Source organism: Microcaecilia unicolor, chromosome 1 (assembly GCF_901765095.1).
Source record: "Microcaecilia unicolor chromosome 1, aMicUni1.1, whole genome shotgun sequence".
NCBI classification, from domain to species: Eukaryota; Metazoa; Chordata; class Amphibia; order Gymnophiona; family Siphonopidae; genus Microcaecilia; species Microcaecilia unicolor.
In genome coordinates, this window is record NC_044031.1 from 287,796,132 (window position 1) to 287,822,953 (window position 26,822).

At 42.8% G+C, this 26,822-nt stretch overlaps 1 protein-coding gene across 1 annotated transcript in view; it reads right to left on the reverse strand.

Moving 5' to 3' along the window:
• MYO10 (myosin X) overlaps positions 1–26,822 on the reverse strand; it is a 468,050-nt gene that overhangs the window by 155,894 nt on the left and 285,334 nt on the right. The window contains exons 12-19 of the mRNA XM_030207302.1: positions 23,663–23,809; positions 23,412–23,512; positions 21,420–21,486; positions 14,144–14,236; positions 13,290–13,358; positions 13,037–13,119; positions 11,752–11,860; positions 6,907–6,987 (exon numbers count right to left, since the gene is read on the reverse strand). Coding sequence (XP_030063162.1) covers positions 6,907–6,987; positions 11,752–11,860; positions 13,037–13,119; positions 13,290–13,358; positions 14,144–14,236; positions 21,420–21,486; positions 23,412–23,512; positions 23,663–23,809 — 750 coding nt within the window. The remainder of the gene's footprint in view (positions 1–6,906; positions 6,988–11,751; positions 11,861–13,036; positions 13,120–13,289; positions 13,359–14,143; positions 14,237–21,419; positions 21,487–23,411; positions 23,513–23,662; positions 23,810–26,822) is intronic.

Below are 26,822 nucleotides of genomic sequence, written 5' to 3' on the forward strand. Positions count from 1 at the left end.
TCACAACTCAGGCTGCATAGTAGATGACGACAGATAAAGACCTGCACGGTCCATCCAGTCTGCCCAACAAGATAAACTCACAGTATAAGGTATGGTACTTACACTTGATCTTGATTTGTCCTTGTCATTTTCAGGGCACAGATCATAGAAGTCTGCCCAGCACCGGCCTTGTTCTCCAGTTACGGAAGCTGAATCTGTCCAGCCACGATCAGTTCCAGATAACTCAGACTGGCTGAGAGAGTATAGCTTTTGTCCTCACAGAGCAATGCATTGTTCACCCTTCTATACAAGCAGTTCTTGGAAAATTAATCTGCAAACATGACGACACTGGAGCTCTGTATAGGCCACAGATGAAACATACATGTTTTCCATGACAGACTAAGGTGGACCACACAACATTTCCCAGGAATCCTTTGTTCTTGGAATGTTTCACTTCAAATTCTGAGCAAGGATGAAAGCTACTAAAAACAGAACTGTATCAAACTTGTAAGAATGCAGTCTCAGAAAATGCACTGGTTACTCACTTAAATATTAAGGGCTCGATATTTAAAGGCATTTATTGGAGTAACAAGAGTTGCTATCTGTTAGTGCTACTGAAGACCTTTACAGATTGCCTCAGCACTGTCCGGATAGTGTTGGGGTGGGGTGGCAGCAGAGTCAGAGGAGAGACACAATTCATCCAGATAGCAGTGATTTTCAGAACAACTGTCTAGATGAATCGGGGGGGGGGGGGGGGGGGGGGGGGGGGAAGCTGTCCTAAAGGCTATCCAGACAGTGGTGAATATTGCTCTACCTGGACAGTACTGGCACTTTACCACTCTAGTCAGATATTCAGCAGCAACCAGTATCTGGCTTAGTTTTGCCCATGGCAGCCAGCATTAAAAAAAAAAAAGTTGATTGTTGTGGGCTCAGTATTACCTTGTAAACTCTTTACAGTTTTGTCCTGTTCTTTTGGATCTCTCTGGATCAACTAGAACCAGAAGTGGGATCCAATGCCACCATGAGCATTCACACTGACTCAGGGTTCTTCTCCTAATTTAAATCCGCTTTGAACTCACCTAACCCAAACACTGTGGTGACGGCCCTCTGCCAGAAGCTATGTACCAAGAATGGTGCTTCCTCTCCCCAAGATGACGGGAGTAGCAGCCCCGGCTCCAGCTGACACAGAGAGTGGAACATCTGATCCAAGTCCTCTATGCAGCAATGCTCAGCACTGCCACTAGGTTAGCGTTAATTACCCCAAGATTTTACAGTATTTTAACACCTTCTGCCTATTACTCTGAAAGTCCTTGGTCAGAAGGCAAAGACCGCAGCTCTGCTATAGTCCAGTAGGTGTGCATCTTAATTTTAACCAGCAGTAGGTGTCACCACCAATCAGTTGGACTTCTGCTTCCTGGAGGACGTAAGCACTGCATGTGCAGCATCCCTAGCCAGTCTAGTCAACGGAGACTTGGCAATCAGAATCACATCCGGATCCAAAAGATGAAAGTAACAGCCAACAACCCTCCGCTCTGATCCCATTCTCTCTACGCTACACCTTAACAAGGCAAGGAGAGTTCCTTTAGGAAAAGCTGTGTGCACCCCTGTCTAACTGCTTTCAACATCTTTCTAGTGCTCTGTTCCAACAACATTAACCTCGCTGCAAACTAGTACATGTGACTGTTGCTTTCAGCTGAAACAGCATCTAGGCGGAAGGAAAAGATCAAAGGATGACTGACCATCAGTTTTGCAGTTTAAGTTTTAGTAGGACACAAAGAGGCCCTTTTACTAAGCCGCAGCAAAGTGTCCTGCAGCAGTGCGAGCGTGTCTTTTGGGTGCATGCCGGGCCAGTTTTTACTGCTTCCTGGAAAAAGGGCCTTTTTTTTAAGGGGGTTGGAAAATGGACATACGGCAAAATAAAAACCAGCCCACATCCATTTTCGGCCTGAGACCTTACTGCCACCCACTGATTTTGTGGTAAGGTTTCATGCGCTACCTGGGTGGTGGGCATGCAGAACCCACCCACTGCCATTTACCACTGGGTGCCACGCGGTATAATATAGAAAATATTTTCTACCGTGTGTTTTCGGCACGCACCAGATTCAGAATTACTGCCCTGGGCACATGGTAGCCGGGTGGCAATGCCTATTTGGCGTGCGCTGGATGCACATAGGCCCTTTCGTGCCTTTGTAAAAGGGCCCCAGCGTATTTCTCAACCAGTATAAAGGAGATTTTGCTTCTGTTTAGAAAAGCAGGAAGACCTAGTATACTGGCTCTTCTCCGAAAAAGTTAATCGAAGCTGCTTTTTCTGCCCTGTTCATGAGCATTCAAGAACACTTTAAAAATTGGCCTTGTGGGTCCCAGTTTCTGAAAATATATTGCTTTCTAATATTCACAAGAAAAAGCAGTAAATTAACACAAATAAATCATAAGCCATAACCCATTTGCGGTTCTTCCATTACTTTCATTTTCCAGGCTATGTCTTTTTCGTACTGACTATGCTGAGACACCATCATGTCAGGGGTTTACCTTGATCAGATATTCCATTAAGCTTTGCTTTGATGGCTTGGATTCAGTTTTGTTCTGTTCACACTTTACGCAGACACCAAGATCTCCCTCAGAGGACCAAAGAGTGCAAGAAGTGTAGGATCCTACCCTGCTGCTGATCAATCTCTGCCTTTTTATTAAGGGGTAATTAAACAACATAGTAACATAGTAAATGACGACAGATAAAGACCTGAACAGTCCATCCAGTCTGCCCAACAAGACACATATGTGAGAAGTCCAAAGAGGCATCACAGGTGTCTATGTAGTTTTATGAAGCAGGCTTCCAGAACCAGCCCCGGCAGTATGTGGCAAGCACCCATGCACAAATTTACATCTAGTTCACCTCAGTGCCGCCCAATCTACACCTCTGAAAACACCTTATGTAAAAATAAGCACCCTTTCCCCACGTGTACTTTGTACAGAAAAACATAGTCTCACAATTATAATGGCCCTTTTGGGTGTATACAGCAGGCTTTATACATGGACAAAGCTTTATAAGATTTCCCTCATGGAGTGAAATTCACATAGAACTGCTATAAGTCCTTATGCCTGTAAGCAGATGCCTAATTTTCTTTACAGAATATTAGGCCAATTGGCTGAAAAAGTGCTTACATTTAAGATACAGGTGTATACATAAGATGATAGATGTCTAGAATTTATGCACATACCTGCGCACGTCACCAGCACTTCTGCCCATCTGCATGCCCACCGGCAAAGTATGCATCGTGAAATCATGGTACGAACTTCTCTGCCAGTCGATAGGCTCTAAGATGGTGTCTGTGTGCATACGTGGCATTTACACTAGCACCATTTATGTGCCTTCCAAAACTAGAGCTACCTCCTACAGTCAGATTTTCAGGATATCCACAATGAATATGCATGATCTTGATTTGCATACACTGCCTCTATTATATGCAGATCTCTTTCATGCATACTCCATTTTGGATATCCTGACATCCTGACTGGCAAGGGATACTAGCGACATAAAGTAACCAAAGACCGTAATTGGACATACCATAATCCTTCCTCTCCCTCTCTAAAGTTCCCCCCAATGGTCTTTACCATACATGGACCTCAATATCACCTTGTTCATACCGGAATCGGCTATTGCCATTTACGGTACTATGTAAGCCACACTGAGCCTGCAAAAAGGTGGGAAAATGTGGGATACAAATGTAACAAATAAATAAATACATTCAGGCGCCAAGAACATGCATAAATGCCAGCATTCTAGTTGTTTGTGTGTGCATGTGGACACACGTGTAATAAGACCGGTATTCCAGCCACTCGCCATTCTATACTGAATATATGATGGCATATGCTTTGCAGGTGGATGTTGACATGGGTGGAGTTTGGGCAAAAAGTGGGCAGGACACAAATTTATGCGCGTTGAATTTGCACCAGCTCTATGGCTTGTGTATGGTTCACAGCTAAAATAGAAGCACATGTTTCACCTGTCACACTAGTATACTGTAAAGGAAACTAGGCGTCTACTTTTCTTTATAGAAAAGGCAGCAAATAAGCGAGTTTTTGATGCTTAACAATAGTGGTCTCTTAACAGAGCTGCCCGAGTGAGTCTAGTCTAACAAATAAAGCATCTGGGTTCCATTCAATGCGCATAACAGGTGCCTTTAATTACACCACCCATTAAGGGCAGACGTCTAAATGCAACAGGGATGTGTGCAATGTGTAAGTGTGTCCTGCCCATGTATGCACTCCCTACAAATGCACGCTATTTAAGATAACTGCATTTTTACAGAATAGTGCTTACGTCGCCTGCTGGATATGTGCATAAATGCACCCTATGCACACACTATATGCTAGAATTGCACGCAGCGGGTCCCTACGTTATAGAACTCTCCTTTAAATGACTAAAGTGCAAATGAGGAAAATCAGATTCCTTCATATCATTTTGAGTTATTCAGATAAGTGAAAGGGGTGGTCAGAAACTGTGTTATGGCAAACGGAGTACTTCCCTGCCATGCCACTCACAGGCCAAAGCAGGAGGCATGTGCTCGTGGAGTGGCAGGATATACAGTCAGGGAGCCTGGGTCACTCAGTAATGCAGACAGGCAGAAGAAAACCGTAGCTACTGCACAGAGTAATACAATAAACACATTTCTAAATGTACTCCCCATTATCTCCTCACTGCATATAGACAGCAGAGGGGCACAGATATTCAGCAGCACAACAAGAGAAAGAGGCAATTTGTAAAGAAAATATCACTACAGAAAGCAAGACAGATGTAATAAAAATCCTCTATTTCTCCGCTTTCAAACCTCCTAAACCACAGGAGATGATAACAGCTGTGACCAGGAAATCCTGAGAGAGAGTGCAATAAGCGTGTTGAGAATGATTAAATATCTGGAGAGAGATGGTCAGCACTGCACCATGACATAAACTGGGACAACGGGTCTTTTTTTTTTTTTTTTTTTGCTTTCTACGAAAGGCTGCCACCCAGCCGAAGAAGACAAACATTTTTGTTTTGTTGAATACTAATGCTTTGGACTTCCTGACCTGACAGAGTAGCAAGTGAGCAGAACTGGAGAAGAATATCTTAGCTACACAACCAGTGATAACCTGCCATGGCTATCTAGAAATGCTTCAGGCTAACTGGTATAACATACCAGGGACAGCAAACTTAACTATTCTACTACTACTACTACTAATCATTTCTATATTGTTACTAGACGTTCTGTACCTGGTCCTTCACGGTCCTTAATTACTGATACCATTTGGGGCTAAATGTTATTCAGGCCATAGATCCAGTGTAAAACTCCAATCCATTGTCTATGTCAGGGGTTTTCAACCCAATCCTGAGGGACATACCCAGCCAGTCAGGGGTTTCAGGATTTCCCCATGGAATTCAATAGGGATATCTTGTAAACCCCAGCTGGCTGGGTTGAAAACCTCTGGCCTATGTGATATACAGTAAGAAAAGCCAATCAGGCAATTTTTTCAGCTTAAGCCAAGGGTCTTGGAACTATTTTTCCTTAAAAATTCTCTCTAAATGTTTAGTTACATTTCATGATACAAGATATGTTTTTTTTTTCCAGCCAGATCAGTTAGAAAGACTTTTTAGAAAGGGAAGCAAATTATAACGTATCTTCCACCTGTAAAAGTACTATCGCGTTAAAAAGTGACCAGGTAAATGTGTAGTTTTGATTCCTTGTTTTAGTTTCTTGCTTTTTTTCTTCCTCCCTTAATGTGGACTAGTTTTGTTTTCTTTGATGAGTGCTGAATGTACTTTAAAAAAAAAATTATAAAAGTAAGAAAAGAAAAGAAAAAGCCAATCAGGACAGCTAGCCCATTTACACGGTGTCCAGAAAAAAATGGGACCCCATCGTTTTTCCAAACAACATACAAACAAATGTACTATTTAAAAAATTATTACTATTATCAACAGGTGTTACTGCAAGATGCTATAAAAACTGGATGATCCATGTTTTCAAAATGACATCATTCAGGAAGTGACCGTTAAGATCCATTTTAGCAAAATGGCGTTTAGCAAAGAAGATAAGGTTACGATTACATTTTTGCAACAAAATAAGGCATACAACGCAAAGTGTTTGCTAAGGGAGCTTTCTAATAACGGTTGGACTAATGTATTTTCAAAGAATGTATTTTCAAAGGTCATACTAAATGTTTAGACAATTGCAAAGTATTTTGCAACTGTGTAAGGGGTCCCATTTTTAACTGTGTATAATGTTATTTGTTTAAGCCAGTCCAAGGGGGAACTGTGTTGCCCAAATAAGACTAGGATGGCGAAAATGTATGCCATTTCAGGATAGTAGGCTGAACGACTTATTGTTCATTTGCGGCTCTCTCACACAGGACCAAAGGAGGGGACCCCCCCACTGCAGCCATGACTTGCATGGGCTGAGGAACTGTGAGCTTATCCAGAGGCTTCCTACCAGGCCCTTCACAATGCAGCAGGTCCACATTTAAAAAGCACATGAGCCAAGCAGATACAAGACAGGACATGCACAGGCTGACAGTGTCAGCAACTTCCTTGGAAATCTACAGGCTCCTTCATGTAAAGCTCTGAGGAAGGGGGCAAGGCAAGGGGGTGTCTGAATGCTGACTGCAGAAAACATGACTATTTAGCAGTCTACAACAGTGTGTATGAATCTGATTTTAACATTACTGTAAATAAGATACTGATCAGATAATCTACAGCCAGACTTAACCAGGCACAGACACCACACCTTTTATTTTGGAACACTTAACAAAAGTACCTCACTCTGGCTGTGCCATCTTCCATCCTATATGCACAAAGAGCAATATCAGGAGCTGTAGCTGAGACCTGATTAAAAATGTCACAGCGGAAAGCAGGCCGGTTTGGGAGAACAGTCTATACCACTAGCAGGAGCCTCTCACCTTCCGTATGTTTGGTTTGATGCAGCGGATGAAGAAAGGATTAGACGAGCTTAAGGTTGACATTAAGGAATGCAGCGAGTCCTAGAATAAACAACACAAGAATAAAGTATAAGAATCTGATTTTCCATCTCATGTTTCTGTCTTTTTGACAGGATAGTGTTTGCCTGTCCTCACAGCACCCTGAAGAAGAAAAAACAGAGCTAGGAGTCCAGAAAGATCTTTATGCTGATGTAAACCTATGCTGTCTGTGAGAAGGATCTCTGCCACTTTGCATTGTGAAACTTCAATTGGATAACAGAGGACATCCCTTGTATGTTATCTCTGTTAGTATTGCCCCTGATGTAGCTTCCGGGCAAACGGGTTTGTTTCAATCAAGATCTTTCTGGATTCCTAGTTTGCTCCGTTTTTCCCTCTTGTCATTTGCTGCAGACTTGAAGAACCTCATTGCGTTTGTGTACCTCATCGCAACAGGCAGCACCTACACCGCCATCTGGTGGTCAAGACAGGAAATGGCAACTCTTACAGTAGAAATGCAGGGGGAACAGCTGTCAGCACAGGCTGTGCAGGGAATGGGTCTTAGTTTATCTGTGCTCACTGCAACCTATTACCTCTTAATCTGCTCTTTCCCTACATATAAGGCGTGGCGTGGAGAGTAGCCTAGAGGTTAGAGCAGCAGCCTAACAAGGAAAGCCAGGTTCAAATCTCAACACTCTTCCTTCTGGCCTTGGGCAATTCACAATCCTCCACATATTTAGGGGCTGATGCACAAAGTGTTAGTGTGGTTTTAACCCACTTTTACTGACTCAGCAATGCTCAAATGGTTTCAGCCATGCACAAAAAAATGTTTCCCAAGTACATTTAGCATGAGAGACTTTTTGCCAGGTCCAGGGCAGTGTAGAAAGGTTGGTTGATAGGAGCGAGTGTCTAGCAACACCTCTTCTCTGCCTCCAACCCAAATACCCTGCCCCAGACTGCTTCCTGCATTGGCTCCATCATACTAAAAACACCCCCCCCCCCCCCCCCCCCCCCCCCCGGACCAGCCCTACCTCCATTTCCCTTCCCCATGCTAATTAAAAAAAAAAAAAAAAGATTCCCAGGTGCATGAACTGAGCATCAGGGGCTGGAGAACCTCACCGACTTCCTGCTGTTCAGGCAGTATGGGCAGGGGCTCTGGCAGCAAATCTCTTTGGCTGGCAGGACTTGGGCATCCTTGCCAACCGTGCATCTGGTGCCTCAATTTTGGAGGGTGCTTGAGAGCAGAGTAAGGGGGCCTAGGTCCCCCCAAGGTCCCTTTCCCCCATATGCCCCGATCCAAAGTCTGAATTGTTTAGGGTACCTTTAGACCACACGAGTCACCAGAAGAGCTTGTTCTTCACTTCAGTTTGACACTGGCAGAAAAGGCAGCACACACTGGTATGAAGAGCTAAATGCTTTCTGCAGGAGGGAAGGGGGCTGGGACAGACCAATGATCTGCCCTGGATCCTGCAGGCTGCCTTTGGGGTGCGTGAAACTTAAACCTGATCCTGCTGACAGTTCTTCCTTTGATCCCAAAGCAAGCAGCTCACCCAGCCCTCTGTCCCTCTGAAGTTACCAGAGCAATGTGTCCTTGGGATGACTGAAAATCTGAGGTAACTATTGTTTGTAAATTGTGCTTATAAATTAGACTCCTTGAAAATTTACTAGGGCTGAGTGCATAACTTTATACTCGAAGGGGTCGATATTCAATACAATTTAAACGGCCAGAATACTGACCATTTAAACAGCCTATCCGGGGCTAACCATGGATATTCAGTGCCATGTAACCGGTTAGTACTGCTAAATATTCACAGTTAGCGCCTAATTTGTGGATAGTCCAGGGGCGAAGTCAGCACTTATGTGGTTAAATGCCAATATTCAGCATTTAACCGCAAATGGTAACCACATAAATAGGGCCAAATTAAACACAGTCTTAACTTTATGTGGTTCACCTTATGCAGTTAAATGCTGAATACTGGCATTTAACCACAAGGGTTAGTCAGCTGCAGTGGCCAAAAAATGCTGACTGCCACCAGCTGAATATTTACCTCAAAATTTCACCGATGTCTTAAATTTAGGAGCATAAAAGGTGGGTGGCAACAGGGGCAGATTTAGGGCAGGGAAAAAAGGTAGAAGTTTAGCATTGAGTGTCAGCACTAGGCCCATAAATTTAGGCAAATGAATATCAGGCCTAAATTTACAAGCATAACCTTCAAACTCCTAAATTAAGATGAATTTCCAGCTGAAAACTTAGGCACTCTTTTACAAAGGAGCAATAGCGTTTTTAGCGCATGCTAAACGTTAAGATGCTCATTATTCCTACGGGTGTCTTAGCATATAGCGCACACTAATTTTTAATGCTCCTAAAAACGCTAGCATACCTTTGTAAAAGACCCCCTTAAGTTCCTAAGTCTGGCTGAAAATAGGGCATAGATTTAGAAGCCCAATATTTTTTACCATGTTCCACTGGTACACACTGACCACACACCACATGGAGACTGAGTCACTGGGAGTGGAGAAGTAGCTTAGAGTTGAGAACCAGGGAATCTAGGTTCAAATCCCACCACTCCTTCTGACCCTGAGCAAGTCTGTTAGGGACCTCTTTTACTAAACTGCTCTAGCGATTCCCGGCACAGCAATGCCAACAAAGTCCATTTATTTGGAATGGGCTTTGTGGGCACTGTTGGGAATCGCTAGTGCAGAGCTGCCAAGGGGTCCAAATTTTTGAAAGGGAGATTTTAGTACCCCCCCCCCCCCCCCAGCCCCACTCTGCCTTGGCTCCACCCACTCTACATAGCTCTGCCCCCTGGTGCTCCTCACTTCCACAGCCATTTCAGAAAATATTTTATTTAATAGCCTAATACCCTTTTCAATTAGCTTTCAGAGGCCAAAACTTCCTGCCTCAAGTCAGGTCAGGACAGTATAATGCTGTTATGGTATCCTCTTCTGATCTGAAGAAGAAAGTGCTGGTCTCTGAAGGCTAATCAAAAATGTTTTAAAATCAGTGAAGATATCATCTTATTTTCTATTTTCTGTTTTATTTGCATTTATTAACCTTTATTAAAACAGCTAGCACATTACTTTATCTGAAATTAAACATAAAATTATTTTCTGTACCTTTGATATCTGGCCATATACGTTTTCTAATTGTGTTGGTCCCAGTCTCTTGATTCTGCTTTCCTTTGTCTTCTCTTAGCTCTCTTGCCAGGGTTTCCTGTCCATTGGTCATTTTTCTCTCCTTTTTCTTTGTTTTCTTCAATTTATTTTTCTGCCTCTCTCTCTGTCCAGATTTAAATCGTTCTTACATTTCCCTATTTTACTTCATCTACCTATGGCTTTTCATCTTTTCCTCACTTTTGCTCTCCCCATGCCCCTAACTCTATCCTCTCCCCCTTTCCACCCAGCATATCCCCTCTTTCTCTCCCCATCCTTCCAGTGTCTCCCCCTCTTTCTCTCTGCATCCTTCCATCCAGCGTCTCCTCTCTCTCTCTCCCTATCCTTCCATCCACCACCTTCCCTCTCTCTCCTACCCTTCCATCGTGTCATCCCCCTTTCTCTCCCCATCTTTCCATCCATTGTCTCCCTCTATCTCCCCTTCCTTCTAGACAGTTCTCTCTCTCTCTACCCTTTTCCATTCAGCATGTCCTCTCTCTCTCTCCCCATCCTTCCAGTATCTTTCTTCTTTCTCTCCATACCCTTCCATCCAGTGTCTTCCCTCTTTCTGGCCCCTCCTTCCAGCATTTTTACCTCTCTCTCCCTCCTTTCATCCAGCATTTTTCCATCTGACCAGCTAGGGTCTTCCCCAATTTCTCCCCAGCAGCTTCTCTCTCTCTCCTGCTCTTTTTCATGTCCCCTCTTTCTCTCCTCATCTTTCCACTCATCTCTCTCTCTGTACCCCTCTTCCATCCAGCATCTTCCCTCTTTCTGCCCCCTCCTTCTAGCATTTTTTTTCTCTTTCTCTCCCTCCTTTCATCCAGCATTTCTCCTCTCTCTCCCATCTGACCAGGCAGGGTATCCCCCGTGCTCCACTGCCCTTTTCCATGTCCCCCCCCCCCTCTCCTTCTTTACCATCCAGCGTCCTCACTTTTCTTTTTTTTGTTTCTCCCCTCAGCTCTCTCCATTTATTTCTGCCTCCTTCTGGACAACCTTTCTCCCTTCCCCTACCCTTTCCAGCCAGTACCCCATGTTTCCTCTCTCCCTCCCTCCCTACGTTGCAGCAGCAGCACCGGTAAAAGAAGAAAAACAAGCACAGCGTCACAGCAACCTTAAAGCATGTGCTGTCGGCTCTGCTGTCCTCTGCCCCCACTGACGTCAATTTCCTGTTCTGGGGGCAGAGGAGCAGCAGAGCCAACAGCGCGTACCTGAAGGCTGCTGTGGCCCCGCGCTTGTTTTTCTTCTTTTGCTGTGGCTGCAGCTGCTCAAGAGAGAAGCAGCGGACCTCAGAGGGAGACTTTCCCGCTTTGATGAGAGTGCGAGAGATGACTCACCAAAGTGTGAGTCTCCCGCTGAATGCGGGAGACTTGGCAGGTTTGCTAGCACAGTTTGGTAAAATAGGCCCTTAACTCTCTATTGCCTCGTGTACAGACTAAGTCTTCAGGGGACAGGACTATACTATATAACTTGCCTCAGACTATTACTGAAAGGTATGAGCTAAATCCAAATAAATAAATAAATAAATCTGATTGTTTGCTGGCAAAGTGGCAGAATGGTAGGTGAAAGATAATGTTGGAACTAAAAAAAAAAAAAGTCTTTTTGCCCTAGATTTTTTAGTATTGCCTTGTTGCCCGAACATCAGGGCTGCTTCTAAGTCCTTGAAGGTGGGGTACTTGCCTTGAACTGCAGGCTGACTGTGAGCTTGCGGTGCTTACTGCCACACTTCAGAGTATCTTGACCACCGAGGTTTGAAACATGTTCAAACAGGTCGTAGACAAAATCCAACCTGAAAGAGGTGAAAAATAAAACCTGAAGTCAGCTGGCAGGGGACCAAAGCCACATTATTGCCACAGCAGACAGAAGTAACATACAAGTAAAGAAAAAAGAAAACAAAAAACACACATTTCCAGCCTCTGAAAGGAACGCAGCTAGAATAAACCATTCCTGGAACAAAGGGGTTGCAGACTTATTAAATAATCAGGTTTTTTTTTTTTTTTTGGGGGGGGGGGGGGGTTCACTTCCCATAAGGGTAACACTGCATAGCATGTGGTAATGCAAATAAAACAAATTATTTTCTTTGGGGGGAGTGGGGATAGCAGGCTTGAGTTAGAGGGCTCCAGGGCTCCACCTTCCATTCCGGCTAGCAATGTGGAAAAAGCAAGTTTGAAAAGATTTCAGGTCAGTGACCTGGTAGAAAATCCCACTAACTATAACAACCTTACAAAACCATTTTAAACTCCCTCTGACACTCTCCACAATTTCTCTGTGAGCACATGCTAGATTTTTCTGTCACTTGGTTACACCGCCCTTCTGTCAGTGAACTCAGAACTTAAACCTGAGTTATAAATATCTCTTGTCACACTTTGAGCAAGTGACAGCAAGGAAACCTGAATTTGCTCTCCACATAAGCAACTCACTGCAGCAACTAGGCCAAGACTGCAGAGGTTAGTAACAGCCAGTGCTATATGGACACGTGTCACTGCTAGAAAAATGTAAGTTTTAGATTTAGGCTCACTAGAAGTCCTGCCCCTCACTATTTGCAGAATCCTTGCTATAAATAATCGGAAATATGTATAATCTGGAAAAAACATTCCACAAAACACTGGGGACCACCACAAAAAATGCATTAGAATAGCATTAGATGGCAAAACAGGGAGAGAATCCCATAAAATCCACAGAGGCAACTGGGAAAATCTAACTTGTTTAAAGTTTTTCACATTTGCTTCCGTTCATCCTATGTCAAAGTCCCCTACCCGCAAGCTGGAGACACCACCAGTAGCAACTTGCCAAACGCTAAATGCTTGCAGGCTGTCAACACATCACCACAGTAGTCTCAGGATTTTATCACACAGACACCAGTCAGTCACACATTGCTTCAGTTAATTACCCACATATCTACTGTGTGTGGCAGGGTGCAAGCCAACAGCGTGTTGTCTACTCCAAAGACAAAGACTCCACCTACCTGCTGTCCCTTAGCAGGTTCAGCAGGTCATCCCTGAAGGTGTCTCTGTTCTTCTCTAAGATTCCTCGGACGTCATAGAGGACCTGGGTGAAAGAAGAAAGGATGATAGATGGGTGTTTCACACAGCACCTCCCCCGTCCCAGCTGTAGAAATGCTGTTAGGAGAGAATGCGTCAAAGAAACGGCACCATCTTGTCCACGGTCACAGGCAAATATCTGTTAATACCATCCCAAAGAACTTCAACAAAAGTTACCTCTCCTGCATAATGTTTCACTCCAAAATTGTGAACAGCAACTCGTGGTTTCAAGTAAAAGGGATTGCTCTGATAAAAGGGAAGACAAAAAGCAAAAACAAAAAGCCCACATGAATAAAAGGTCTAAATATCTGAATACAATCAATCAGCATCAAGTAACATAAAAGATAATGGCAGATAAATACTAAAATGGCTCAACCAGTCTGCCCAGTAAGGTGATTAAGGTTGTAACTGCTGCTCCACATCATCTAAACAGTAATTTTACAGTCAGTGGTCAATAGAAGATCAATAACAGGGGACCGCCAGTATGCCGATCACATCAGTGTCAAGACCTTTTAGGAGAACAAGAGGTTTTCATTGGTATTATTCTCAGGCAAGCCTTTACTTTCAGCACTTGAAACTGCAGGCAGCCACTGAAACGTGGCTGTGCCAGGTTTGTGTTTATTCAATAAAATTGTATGCACCATATTGCTCTTTCATCTGTTGACCATTGGTTGATTTTTCTTTACCTCTCTTTTGGACTATCCAGTGATTGAATAGGATTTTCCAGCATGCTACCTACTGGCTGGCTGTTATTGCTGGTGAATAAGAACCACACAAAGCCCTGGTATAAATTAAAAAAAAAAAAAACTCCCCCACCATAGAAAAGGACATTTTGACACTTGCTCAGGTATCATGGTCCACCCAAAATTCACGGATGGGAACTGAAACATGGGTTTAATGCATATCCACTTTACGTATTATCCATTCTTTGGAGAGTTCAGCTGTATGTCTGTCTCTGTTACCACAAATTTCTCCACATCAGTAGAGAACCCCAAAAAGAAACATCCCCCAAAGAGTGAACTGCCACTTACCGCGTGCTGCTTGTGCAACTTTTCTAGCAAGGTGCTATCGGTGGCCTGGGGGAAGTGGCTTTCCTCATTGATTAGTGCTAGCAAACCAAGTTTCTAGATTAGAAACAGAAAACCCAAAAGCACAGTAAGTAACAACTCTTCCCAAAATGCTGAGATGACCTTTGTACTGGCCTTTCCCCTCAAAGGACGGCTCTCAGGCACAGGTACCCATTTCAGGAAGATAATTATTTCACCATGATAACTCACATAGGAAAACCTCTAAGAAAGGGCCAGTGTGAATTTTCATTTAAGATTTATTGGATTCGTCACCCGTGGTCACGGTGCTCACAGACACATGAAACAAGGCTGGCAGTATCAAGAACAAACAGAATGTGATTTTGGAAATAATGTATACACGCAACTATAAGCTGAGATTTTTGAGTAAAAAAAAAAAAAAAAAAGGAAGAAGACCAGAAATTGGGATCTCGGCTTATAGTTGAGTTGACATGTCTCTCCCCCCACCCCCAGTGCGGTGACTGGTATGTATTTCTTCCCCCCACCCCGAAGTGACCAGAATTTTTCTTACTGACAAGCCTGCACACTAACAGACGTGGAAGTAACTGCAAGCAGGGCCGGTTGGGGCCTTGAGCATGCTCAAGGCATGCCAGCTCCCGGGGGGAAACTAGCAGACCTAGAACATATGCAAATGCTCAAGGTCCTGGACTGGTCCTGCTTGTAGTTACTTCCATGTCTGTGCCAGCATCCAGGCTTGCCAGTAAGAGAAATGCTGGTTTCTTCAGGGGGCTGTGGGGGTGGGGGGGGGGGGGAAGATGTGCCAGTAACCATGGAGGAAGGGGAGGGAAGACTGAAGTGTCAGTCACTGCAGGAGGAGGGAGATAAATGCCGGTTACCATGAAACAGGAATACTTGAAAATAAGCCCTTGGCTTATATTTGATTTAACCCCCCCCCCCCCCCCTTTTTTTTAGGGGAAAAATGTTCTCGGCTTATATTTGGATGGGTTTTTATATTTGAGTATATATGGTAGTTTCATGTCTTATTTAAATCACTTTGCTCTTTTGCTATTTCAAACACTGTATGTGATAATGTGAACTAGGGGTCTGATTTTCAGTCAGCACAGCTGCTGAACAAAAGCATCAGTGTTTGATTTATTCAAATATTCAGCATTACTATACATTAGCACTGTCAAATCAATGACTGTCACCACTTCAATGCACAAGTTAGGCTGAATTTCGCATTTCCAGATGGCTCCCAGACTGCCCTTTACACTGCCTATTATATATAGATAAACGCCAGCGCATATGGATTTACATGGCAGCATCTATCTGTGTAATTACCACTGTTTTTCTACAGGTATGTTCCCTGCTATTGGTTGACCAAGTCAGAGTCGACACATCAGTGTATACAATGTATGCCTGGTGAAGACTCTTTGGTATCAATAATATACATTTTAACAAGTGTCCCTTGACCTGTGCAGAGGCCACATTTCTGGCTTGGGGTGTTTTTATCTTGCTCTGTTTATTGCTTCAGTATGTTTCTGCGGATCTAATACCCAAAGTAACTTGTGCAGATTCGATATTGAGGGCCGCTGCCCAGGAAGCGCTTTAAAGAACTCTCTGACTTTCCTCCCATGCCCACTATTCAACTGTTCCATATTGAGAGACTGAATATAATGAGCTAGTTGCTGATATGCAAATTCATTACTTGCTATAATTCCTACCCCCAGTGCCCCCAAGCCTAGCAGGCCGCCTCTTATCCCCAGTACATGTTCCACCCTTGTTATTCCCGTGGTAGCCCACCTCCGAAACACTTTATTCTCGGATCCAGGCGAAAATGTTGGATTACCCTGCAGCGGTAATAGATCTGATATGTCCGCTCCCAAACCCCAGTATCTATTTAAATCCCTCCACACTTCCCTCACTGGGCCTAACAACAAACTGCTCTTAAATTTAGTCGGCACCGCACTTTGCGGACCGTGGATTAAGTAATGCAAGTGGAAGGGTGCAAAAAAAACTTGCTCCAGCTTCCGCGGGGTAAAGTCCTGTTTGTCTAGTAACCAGTCAACCAAATGTCTTAGCTAACAGGCTTGATTGTATTTTTGTATATCTGGCAGACCTAGGCCTCCCACTTTCCAGGAGCCGATTAACAATTTCAGTGGCAATTTAGACTCCCCCCCCCCCCCCCCAACAAACTTTCTTAAATACTGATTGAATTTCTTAATATCTTTATTTCTCAAGCACAATGGAAGAACCTGTAGTATGTACAACCATCTAGGGAATTCTGCCATGCGGAACAACTGGACCCTCCCATGCAGCGAAAGCAGTAGTACTGCCCATTTTTGCTATGTTGCATATTCTCCAACAACCTAGTGAATACCCCCTGAAACCTTTTATCATATTATCAACCTGTTTTAAAAGCAAATTCTTCCTGACCTTTTTTATTCTTTTTTAATTAATAACATGGTGGGTTTGGTTCATTGTAATACTACATCGCATAGCTCAGGCTTTTCTTCTTACTGCAGGTGCACTGTTCTATAAACAGAAAGATGGATCCAAGTATATAACTATTTTGTGGTTACTGATTTTAATAACATGGAAGCAGAATTTTTTTGAATACATGTCATCACTGCAGTGTGACTTCATATGCAGAACGGCTGTGCTTTCTGCACGGATTTCACACTTGAAGTAATACTAAAAACCAAGGGCCTAATATTCAGAGCAGTTATCTTTTAAAAACCCATCAGTTTTCAAAGTTGATGTATTCTGTTTGAAGATGAGTTGTTAGACAGCCAAAACTCAGTATGTACCCTTCTGCATTTCAAAACAATAGTGCAAATTATGAATGTTAGTAGCATGCCTATGACAGGTGCTTTAACATTTAATGCCCAGGAGCAGTTTGCTAATATATCCTCCACGACACAGTTGCCATCTTTTCTATACAGCCATAAGGCACATATGGACTTTCAGGCAATTTAATTCCACTTAACTAAGTATGGCTACTTAGGCCATTTACTTGGATAAAGAGATTTAAAGGAACATAAACCTTGGAAAAATGATATCCCTCTATATGTACAGCCCCCTAGGTTCCTGCCCTAGGGAAAAGAAATGGATACAGGTTTATGGATAGCGATTTCATAATTCACATGCTTGAGTTAAGTGCGTATAAAATTGCCGGGGTGTATACCCATATAAAACAAGCACTATGAAAAAATACCTCTTCCCAGGGTGTAGAAAATACCTATGTGCCGATTCTTACAGCACATGCTTTCACAGAGTTATCCTGCCTCAGAGAAGACGCACTTTTGTGCACTGGCTTCTGCAAGACTATGCTATAAAGGCCCATATGTTCCCTTGATACAATAGGTGCAATGTGTCCACCTTGTTACAAAAATGACGCTCATGGGAGGTATTTCAGATCAACGAAAGTCAATGCTGCAGGAGCTTTTCCTGAACAGCTAGCTAGATACAGCTCCAATAGCAGGCAAATTCTCACACACAAATTCACACCTGCTCTAAGACAGTTTCACTGCATTTATAGTTAAACCAGAACTCACTAAAAAAACTGCTTTGTGTGTTGATTGCCTCATGCCTTGACTACTGTAACACTGTCTACACGGGTCTCCCACATTATCTCATTAGGCATTTGCAATCAGTACAAAATATGGCAGTACATATTCTTTGTTGTTTGAAGAAATGAGATATTACTCCCCTTTTGAAACAGCATTGGCTTTCCATTCAATCCCACACTGAATACAAAATTCTTACATTAACTCAGACTACTACATACTGGCATTCCCCCATATCTAGTCACCATTATAACACTACATGCGCCACAAAGAGCCATGGTGGCCGATTGCATATTCCATCCGTATGTTTGGTACAATCTGAATCAACGTATCAAAGTGCATTTTTGTGCAGTCTCCCTAGTTTGGAATTCCATGTCCTTATATGCAGAATCATTGCTCTCTAAATTCAAATCGAGCTTGAAAACCTCTCTCTACCAGAAGATTTATAATACTCATTGAAGCTGGGGAGGACAGCCTGAAGAAGCATGATAATTCCTACTCCCTTGTTTCCTCTTTTCTTCTCTTCTCTCAAAATGGCATTCCTTTCCTCCTAATAATTCTGAGAGGCACATCAAGTCCAATAAACCATAAATGTGTGTGTGTATACCCTAGAGCAGTATTTCCCAAATCCAGTCCTGAACAAGAGTACCCCTTGCCAATCAGGTTTTCAGGATATCCATAATGAATACGCATGAACTTGATTTACATACACTGTCTCCATTTTATGCAAATCTCTTTCATGCATATTCATTGTGGATATCCTGAAAACCTGACTGGCAAGGGGTACTCCAGGAACGGACTTGGGAAACACTGACCTACAGCTTCCCAAACTATGGTCAGGACCCCACCCCAAATGAGGTTGCAAAACTCATATTTGGGGTCTCAGCCTGGGTGGGATCTCTGTAGCTGCACCATTAATCTGCACCTTCGGAGCCACACAATTTTATTTGGCCACTAGCATAGGGTCATGGCCACAAAAATATTGTGAAGAACTGGTTTACGTCATGCATGTACCTGCTGCGTATTTTATAAAATACCACCCTGCAGCAGAAAGAAGCACCAGGAGCAAAAACAGGACAAAGTTTCTTTAATCATATAACTTGAACATCAATTCTTTCATAAATGACCCGATACGGGCCGTGTTTTGGCGCACTGCGCCTGCATCAAGAATCAATGAAGTTGTGATTTCTAAGAAGCAGCAGAGTTTTATCCTTTAGAGATGACAAGTTGGATGATCCCACTTAATGCATACAAAATATGCTTGATCGCTCTGAGTGAAAAGAGCCGAAGTGGTCCCTTCATACTTTGATCTATGGTTTGATTCATAGATCAAAGTATGAAAGGACCACTTTGGCTCTATTCCGCTAAGCGACCAAGCATATCTTATATGCATTAAGCGGGACAATCATCCAACTTGACATCTCTAAAGGATAAAGCTCTGCTGCTTCTTAGAAATCACAACTTTACTGATACCCAACACAGGCGCTGTGCGCCAAAACACGGCCCGTGTCGAGTCATTTATGAAAGAATTAATGTTCAAGTTATATGATTAAAGAAACTTTGTTCTGTTTTTGAAGGCTCCTGGTCCTTCTTTCCGCTGTCTGGATTGTGCTCTGTACTTTGGACCCTCTCTGTTGCTGTTCTATAAAATACCACCACAACACACCCCCAGAAACATGTACATGCACAGGCATATATAAGAAAGTGCGATCTTTCCAGTGGGCCTACTACACGTGGGTATACAGCCAAGTTTTACAAAAGAAAAGACATTTCCACATGTAGAACATGCTAAATTCAACATTACAGGGATAATTAAATGTTCTATTATGTATTGTGTTGACACTGTAAGTAGTATACTATGCCATACTTTTTATTGTTTGAATATATTTACTGCTGTAAATGTCTACTGCTCATGTTTGATTTATTCTTACTGTGCACCGCTTTGAGTGAATTCCTTCAAAAAGGCAGTAAATACATACTAATAAAATAAATAAATAGCTTGTTCTACAACTTAGAAAGGCTCTAGGATTGGGAAGAAACCCCCCACACTGTATAGCAGTTTCCCTGCTGCATTACAAGGTGAATAATCAACTTTGTGTTGGTGATTTTAGATTCGGGGTGGCCTGTGGGGGGGATGCAATGGGATGTGGGACCATGTGCACAGACTCACTGTGAGGTCTCATTTGCGTAAGTCAGTAAGGGTTGAAAAATGGGGCCATGTGTAGAAAACGGTGTCACTCAGCAACAGGCAGACTGTTTCCTGTATTTTATACATTCTATAGCACTTTGCTTAACGTTGACCTTTATAAAATTTATTTCTGATTTGGACTACCACTCACTTGGATATGGTGTGAGTAAACCCCTGTCCTGGCAGAGTTTCCTGCCTCCAGTGGTAGAATGTGAATCCTGAGCAGAAATCAGTTTTGCCCTATTAAGAAGGCTCTGAAAGTGACCGTTTGCCTTTTCAGGGAGAGCCTTGTAAAACAGGGTTATGTATAAAATAATGAGAAAAAAACATTTAAAAATGTACATCAGCAGCTCCAAAGACACAACCAAAGTTAGAGAAAAACAGGCATCAACAGATGAAGGACCCACCTCTTGATAATTTATCACCCAAGATGTGTCCTGTCCTTTCTAATGTAAGGAAAACAGATTAAGGGGTGATATGAGTAAGGTCTACAAAATCCTGAGTGGTGCAGAACGAGTAGAAGTGAACCGATTTTTCACTCTTTCAAAAAGTATAAAGACTAGGGGATGCTCAATGACATGACATTGAAATACTTTTAAAACAAATAGGAGGAAATATTTTTCTACTTAATGAACAGTTAAGCTCTGGAACTCTTTGCTGGAGGATGTCGCAACAGTGGCTAGCGTACCTTGGTTTAAGAAAAGGTTTGGACAAGTTCCTGGAGGAAAAGTCCATAGTCTGCTATTGAGACAAACATGGGGAAGCCACTGCTTGCCATGGGATTGGTAGCAAGGAATGTTGCTACTATTTGGATTGGCCACTGTTAGAAGCAGGATACTGGGCTAGATGGACCATTGGTCTGACCCAGTATGGGTATTCTTATGTTCAGGGTTAAGCAGTTCAGGATGAAACTTTTGCCTCATATGATGGCACATTTAAAAGAGATGGCCCCATATCTGAAAAGGAGTTGGACTATTGGACACTTTTCCTTTGGTGCCTCATTCATTTTCTGTAAAACTACAGGTAGTGAGTGTCCCTTTCCCCTAAAGCCTGAACTGAAATACTGTCAATCAGTACACAACTTCTTGTTTCTGAGGGGGTTACACCTGGCAGGCCTCAGGCAAGTGTGGATGCTCATGGCCCTGCGCTGGCCACAATGAGTCTTCTTTAAACATGATGACTGCCACATCCCCCTGGAGGGGGTAGGGAAAGAAAGCTGAGTAACACTTTTTTTTTTGGGGGGGGGGCAGGGAAGGGAGGAGGGGACAGTAAGGAAGAGGAAGTGCAGGGAAGGGGAGATACTGGACTACAGAGGTGTATGGAAGAAAAGGGGAGCTGCTAGACATGAGAGGTGTGGAGGGCCTTGAGCTGCAGCTTGGTGGTAGGGAGTAGGGTGCAAGGCTGAACATCCACCTAGGATGCCCAATACCCCTGGGCCAGCCCTGCATGTCAGCAAACATCTAAGCATTCTACAAACAAATACCACATACAATATCACGTAAAAAAATTTAAGGAACTTTATTACCTTCTCAATCAGATCCAAACATTCGCCATTGTCAATCCAGTCAATGTCTTCCCACACTAGGCCCTCTCTGAAACAAGTGAACATATGTTTTAAATTACAGTCCACCTTTCTTGGACTGCAAATCAACCCAATGCGGTCTACAACAATTAAATACAATAATACGGCGCTCATAACCAAATTGCAGCAAATAAAATCATAATTCATCAAAGTACAATAAATACATTTAAATAATTCTGGATACCTAACCTAGCACTACCATATGCTCACTAGATATAGGCAAGGCTATGAACACCACACTTCAAATCCATTATCAAACCCAACCAATACTCCAACAAACTGCCTACAAACCTACTCACAACCATATATCAACTATTCCAGGTTCTGCCCCCCCCCCCCATGTTTATGGTAAATGACAAATGCAAACATATAAAGAAAAATTCCCTTGGAGAAAAGGGGAGGGACACAAATATGGCAGCTTGGCTAAGACACTGTGTATATGCTCTGGATTTTACTTTTGTTGGTACTTAAACTGGGTAGTGTAAAGGACTGGTTGGGAGTAGGGGGAGTCCTTTGGAGAGACGAGACTATGGAGTAAGTTACAATCAGATTTAAAATATATATTTCTATTTCTCATCCAGGAATGCTTTGAAGACTTGTCTGTTTGATCAACAGTGGTGTACCAACGGATGCATGCTACAAGGGGGTGCAGTGAGCAGCTGCGGGGCTGTCGGCTCCACCGGTTCCCTGCTCCCTCTGACATTACTTCCTGTTCTGGAGCAGGGAACCCACGGAGCTGACAGCCGCACAACTGCTCCCTTCACCCCCCCCCCCCCCCAGGAGGTAATGCGCCCGGGAGGGGGGGGGGGGGTTGCACAGCAGCGATCCGCCCCGGGTGGCAACTGACATAGGAATGCCACTGTTGATCAATAGCTTGGTATTATGCTAACAGTTTTAGATTACTCAGGTAACTGATTTCTTCTTTCTATGGTTTATTCTTTTGAGATGTTATTTCCCTCCATTATGGAGCTTCTTTTTCTTGCAATGTAAACCGCTATGAATCCTGCACAAAACTAAATGTATCTGTTATCCTGTAATGACAATGTTAACAAAATTATGTAAGCCACATTGAGCCTGCAAATAGGTGGGAAAATGTGGGATACAAATGCAATAAATAAATAAATAAAATAAAATGGGCAGTATATAAGACTCCAATAGAATGATCTTCCCTGAAGCATGAGGCCACTGTAGTTTATAGTTTATTTTATAGTTTATTAGAACTTGCTAAAATGGCTCTAGCTGCCGGGGCAGAGCAGAGCAGTGTACAATCTACAATATATTTTAGAAAGAGAAAGCAACTCCAATAATGACAGTAAAGATACACACTCACAAAAGACCAGAAAAGAGACCAAAGAGCACATGACAAGGAATTGAATAAACTAAACTACCTCGTGTTGGAAAGTGCAATCAGGCTGTCTCGCCAAAAGCTTGTTTGAGGAGTCAAGCCTTTAGGTCTAGGAAGCAACTACTGCTGGTTTAGGAGTGGGAACCTCCCACTTGGCTGAAACAGAGAGTTCACTTAGCCCCAAATTAAAGAACTCCACCTTCATTTTCAATGTGGGTTACTGTCTCATGTGGATCATTTAATCATCTCAGCAGATAGGTTTCCTAGATAATCAGCCAAGAGTTTCTGGGGTTAAGGTCCCACTGGGACCTTTAGTAGTGGGAGTGTGGCTTTGAAACAGGGAAGTGTCAGTCTCTTAATTCAGTTTTCTTTTTGATTTTTTAATCTCTATTAAATGAGTATATAGATGCATTGATTTTCTTTGAATTTTTCTTTATCTATCTACTAATTCATGCTTAAAGCTGTGCTTGATGCTAAATTTAGGAATGCAAGTTTGAAAAAAAAAAAAATCTAAATTCCCCATCAGGTTTTGCTCCCTGAGTCAGAGACAGACAGAACACCCCTTGGAACCCGTGTCATGTGAAGCTTACTTGCTATACTCCAGTTGCTCCAGAGAAAAAATGTGCTTGTTGAAGTATTCCTGCAGCTTTTCGTTTGCATAGTTGATACTGAACTGCTCAAACCGGTTAGCCTGTGAAGTTGGAAAAAAAAAAATAAATTTCTGAACCAATCTGCGCACAGCAGACAGTGCACCTGCTGCCCCAGCCACCCCAGAGGACTTCACATGCAAGAAGGCAATCTTAAAAAAAAAGTAGTCCAGTGAGAGTTAAGGTTCTGTTACCTCAAAGTTTTCAAAGCCAAATATATCCAGGATGCCGATGGACTTGAAGTCTTCCTTGCCTTTGATTCTGCAGTTTATTTTCTTAATAATCCATGCAAAGCACTGGGAGTAAAGTGCCATAGCCACCGAATCTCTGCTGTCCACCGCCTACAGAGAGGGGAGACACAAAACATGTACACACTCGCACACCAGAAAGTGAAAAACGCTCACACATAAGCATCTCTGACCATGCACATACACATATTGAAGATAATAGCAGAGGGGACGAGCAAGTTTTAAGTCCACTCTGCCACATATATTTTCTAGCTTTCCCCAGCAAAGTTGCTCCAATAGTCAGAAAATACTAAGAAACACAAAGGTGGTCATTTGAGAAGCCTTGTGCAACATTTCCCCATATAGACTGCATACATGTGTAAACAGCAATATTACACGTGGAACTGATGTAATGTGTGAAAATTCAAAGGATGAATATTTTAGGTATAGTCAGGGAAATCCAAATCTATATATGGAGCAGAGGAGTAGCCTAGTGGTTAGTGCAGTGGACTCTGATCCTGGGGAACTGGGTTCGATTCCCACTGCAGCTCCTTGTGACTGTGGGCAAGTCACTTAACCTTCCATTGCCCCAGGTACAAAATAAGTACCTGCATATATGTAAACCGCTTTGAATGTAGTTGGAAAAAACCACAGAAAGGCGGTATATAAGTCCCATTGCCCCTCTCCCCCTTTGTAATTTTCTCCTCAGCATTTACACCTGCTAGGAAATATGGCAAACTGTTTGCTACCTGACTGTGAAGACCAGACAGATGCCCCTGAGGTGAGCACAACCACCACCTTAAAAGTATCCAAAAAAAGTACTAATTTCACTCAGCTCCTTAATTAGTTTCTCCCATATGCATGGTTTTGCAAAAATCTGGCATTTATACATGTGTAAAGCCCCACACAATGCTGCTCAGAGTGTGTTTTAATGAAATGGCTGCTGCCACTGGATGTGCCGGCAAATACATATCTGTCTGCATCCGTATACATATTTCACAAAAAGCTCCATACTCAGCACAGCATAAGGAATAGTCAGGGAATTGGGTACGTCCTTGGACGTCCTGGCTCTTCACCAGATGCCCCAGTCAAAACAGGGCTTAAGATACACAGCACAGAATACCAGACCCTACAAATTCCAGCACTCCACCATGACTTATCAAAATACACTTTCATGTCTCACTGCATTTCTTTGACATTATGATCCACAAAATGTATCACTGATAAAGTAGATGCCCTTGTAGCAGAATTATTGTTTTAACACAAGGAACATGGAAAGCATACTGGAAGCAAAAGGCCTTTACTTGTAAAAATTATTCTAAGTGGAATCAACAGGCAGTTCTTAGGATAGGAAAGAATTCTTTCATCGGACTCTAGGAGTTGTTCATTTAAGACTCCACTTTACATGCTGGAATTATTAGGTTTTCCCCAATTCTAGAAGGCTTAGAACTTCTACAAATCCTTTGCTATTACAGTATCCTAGTTAAGTAGTACAAAAAATGATTTCAGACGAACACTCTCTTTTTTGGCTTTGGAATAAGTTGCCGGTTCAGTTGAGAATTGTAACCAGTTGTGGTCAATTCTGAAAGCTTTTAAAAACATCTCTGTTCCAGAACTTTTTACCTTGTTAACTTTACGTGATATTACTTTTATCTCTTAAGGATTTGTTTTATTTTTTTTTTGTAATTTGGAAATTTCTATCTTAACTTTTATATACTACTACTTTGTAATTCCTCAGGATTTGTCCGAGTTGCTCTTTTTTATAATCTGCATAGAACTTGGTGGTGGCTGTGAACTATAAGAATACATTGTATTGTATACAGCCACAGCACAACACAGATCTGTTTGCTCAGTTAGACTCTACAAGTTTTTTTTCTCACTGAGAAACTTATGACATGACCAAGTGGCATCAGGCTTCTCTATATAATTTTCTCTTCTCTCCCCATATTCTCTTTATTGAAATGAGTTAAAAATCAGTCATATTCTTCTGAGGGCCATTTCCTCTCACAATGTGAAAGGGCACTCAGGCGGTCATTTGTTAAATAAGCAATGATTTGGAGCCAGTAGGGGTACCAGATGAACTTTGGTCATAAGTCCAAATGCATTCTGATTTTGCCCCCACCCCACAATGGATTCCGTTACAAGCTGGCAACCTGAAGTTGGGTCACGAGTCCTTCCATACATGGAGACCAACCCCAGAATCAGGAATAGCTCAGAGAGAGCTGAAGAGAAACAGCCACCTTCAGTACTAACATCAGAGCAGCGGGAAAGAATGCAGGGCTGCCAACTGACCCAGGCCACAAAGGGATGCTTCCCTTTCTGGTTGTCAACTTATATCCCTGTGCACTGAGGTAGTTATAGTTCTTCTGCTTTTTGAAGGGTTAACTCAAGCATAGCTAAGGATTCCCCCCCCCCCCCCCCCCCCCATTTTTACTTGTTCTCTCATCTAGACCAGGCATTGCAGCAAAGATTCTCTCATTGAACAGAGTACAGATCACATCTTCTTCCAAAGCACAAGTGAGCTCCTGAGTCAGTCTAAGGATGTCATTGCTGAGAGATGGTAGAGATTTCCTCCTGGTGCCCATGCAAGCTGCCCTCAGTTTCCTCAGTCTCTACTGATGCAAGTCAGGTCTGTTAATCTTCTCTGGGTCTCCAATGTGCACCTGGCAAGTGCTCAGTACTGTTCCTGGGGGCTGTATTGCTACTTTAGTTTAACACAGCAAGTCTAGAGAACATATCAGAGGGGGAGGGGTAACAGAAAGCCTCCCTGCAGATACTGGGTTGCCTAGCAGCTGCAAGAATGGGTTGATTATCTTGTTAAAAAAGTGCCTTTTTCTTCTGCAGTATCACTGATAATGCTGGATAAGTGGAAGAGGCTGCTGAGTCAAGAGACAGCATCTTAACGATCATTAATAAAAATTTCATCACAAGACTTGGGGAGGGACCTTTCTGGCTGGGACACGACTATTAGTATTGGGAAAATACCTGTTCTCGTAAAATGCACCTGGGTGCAAGAAAGCTACTATCAGATACTGCTCAACTACTTGACATTTCTAAAGCGCTGCTAGGGTTACGCAGCGCTGTACAATTTAACATAGAAAGACAATCCCTGCTCAAAGAGCTTACA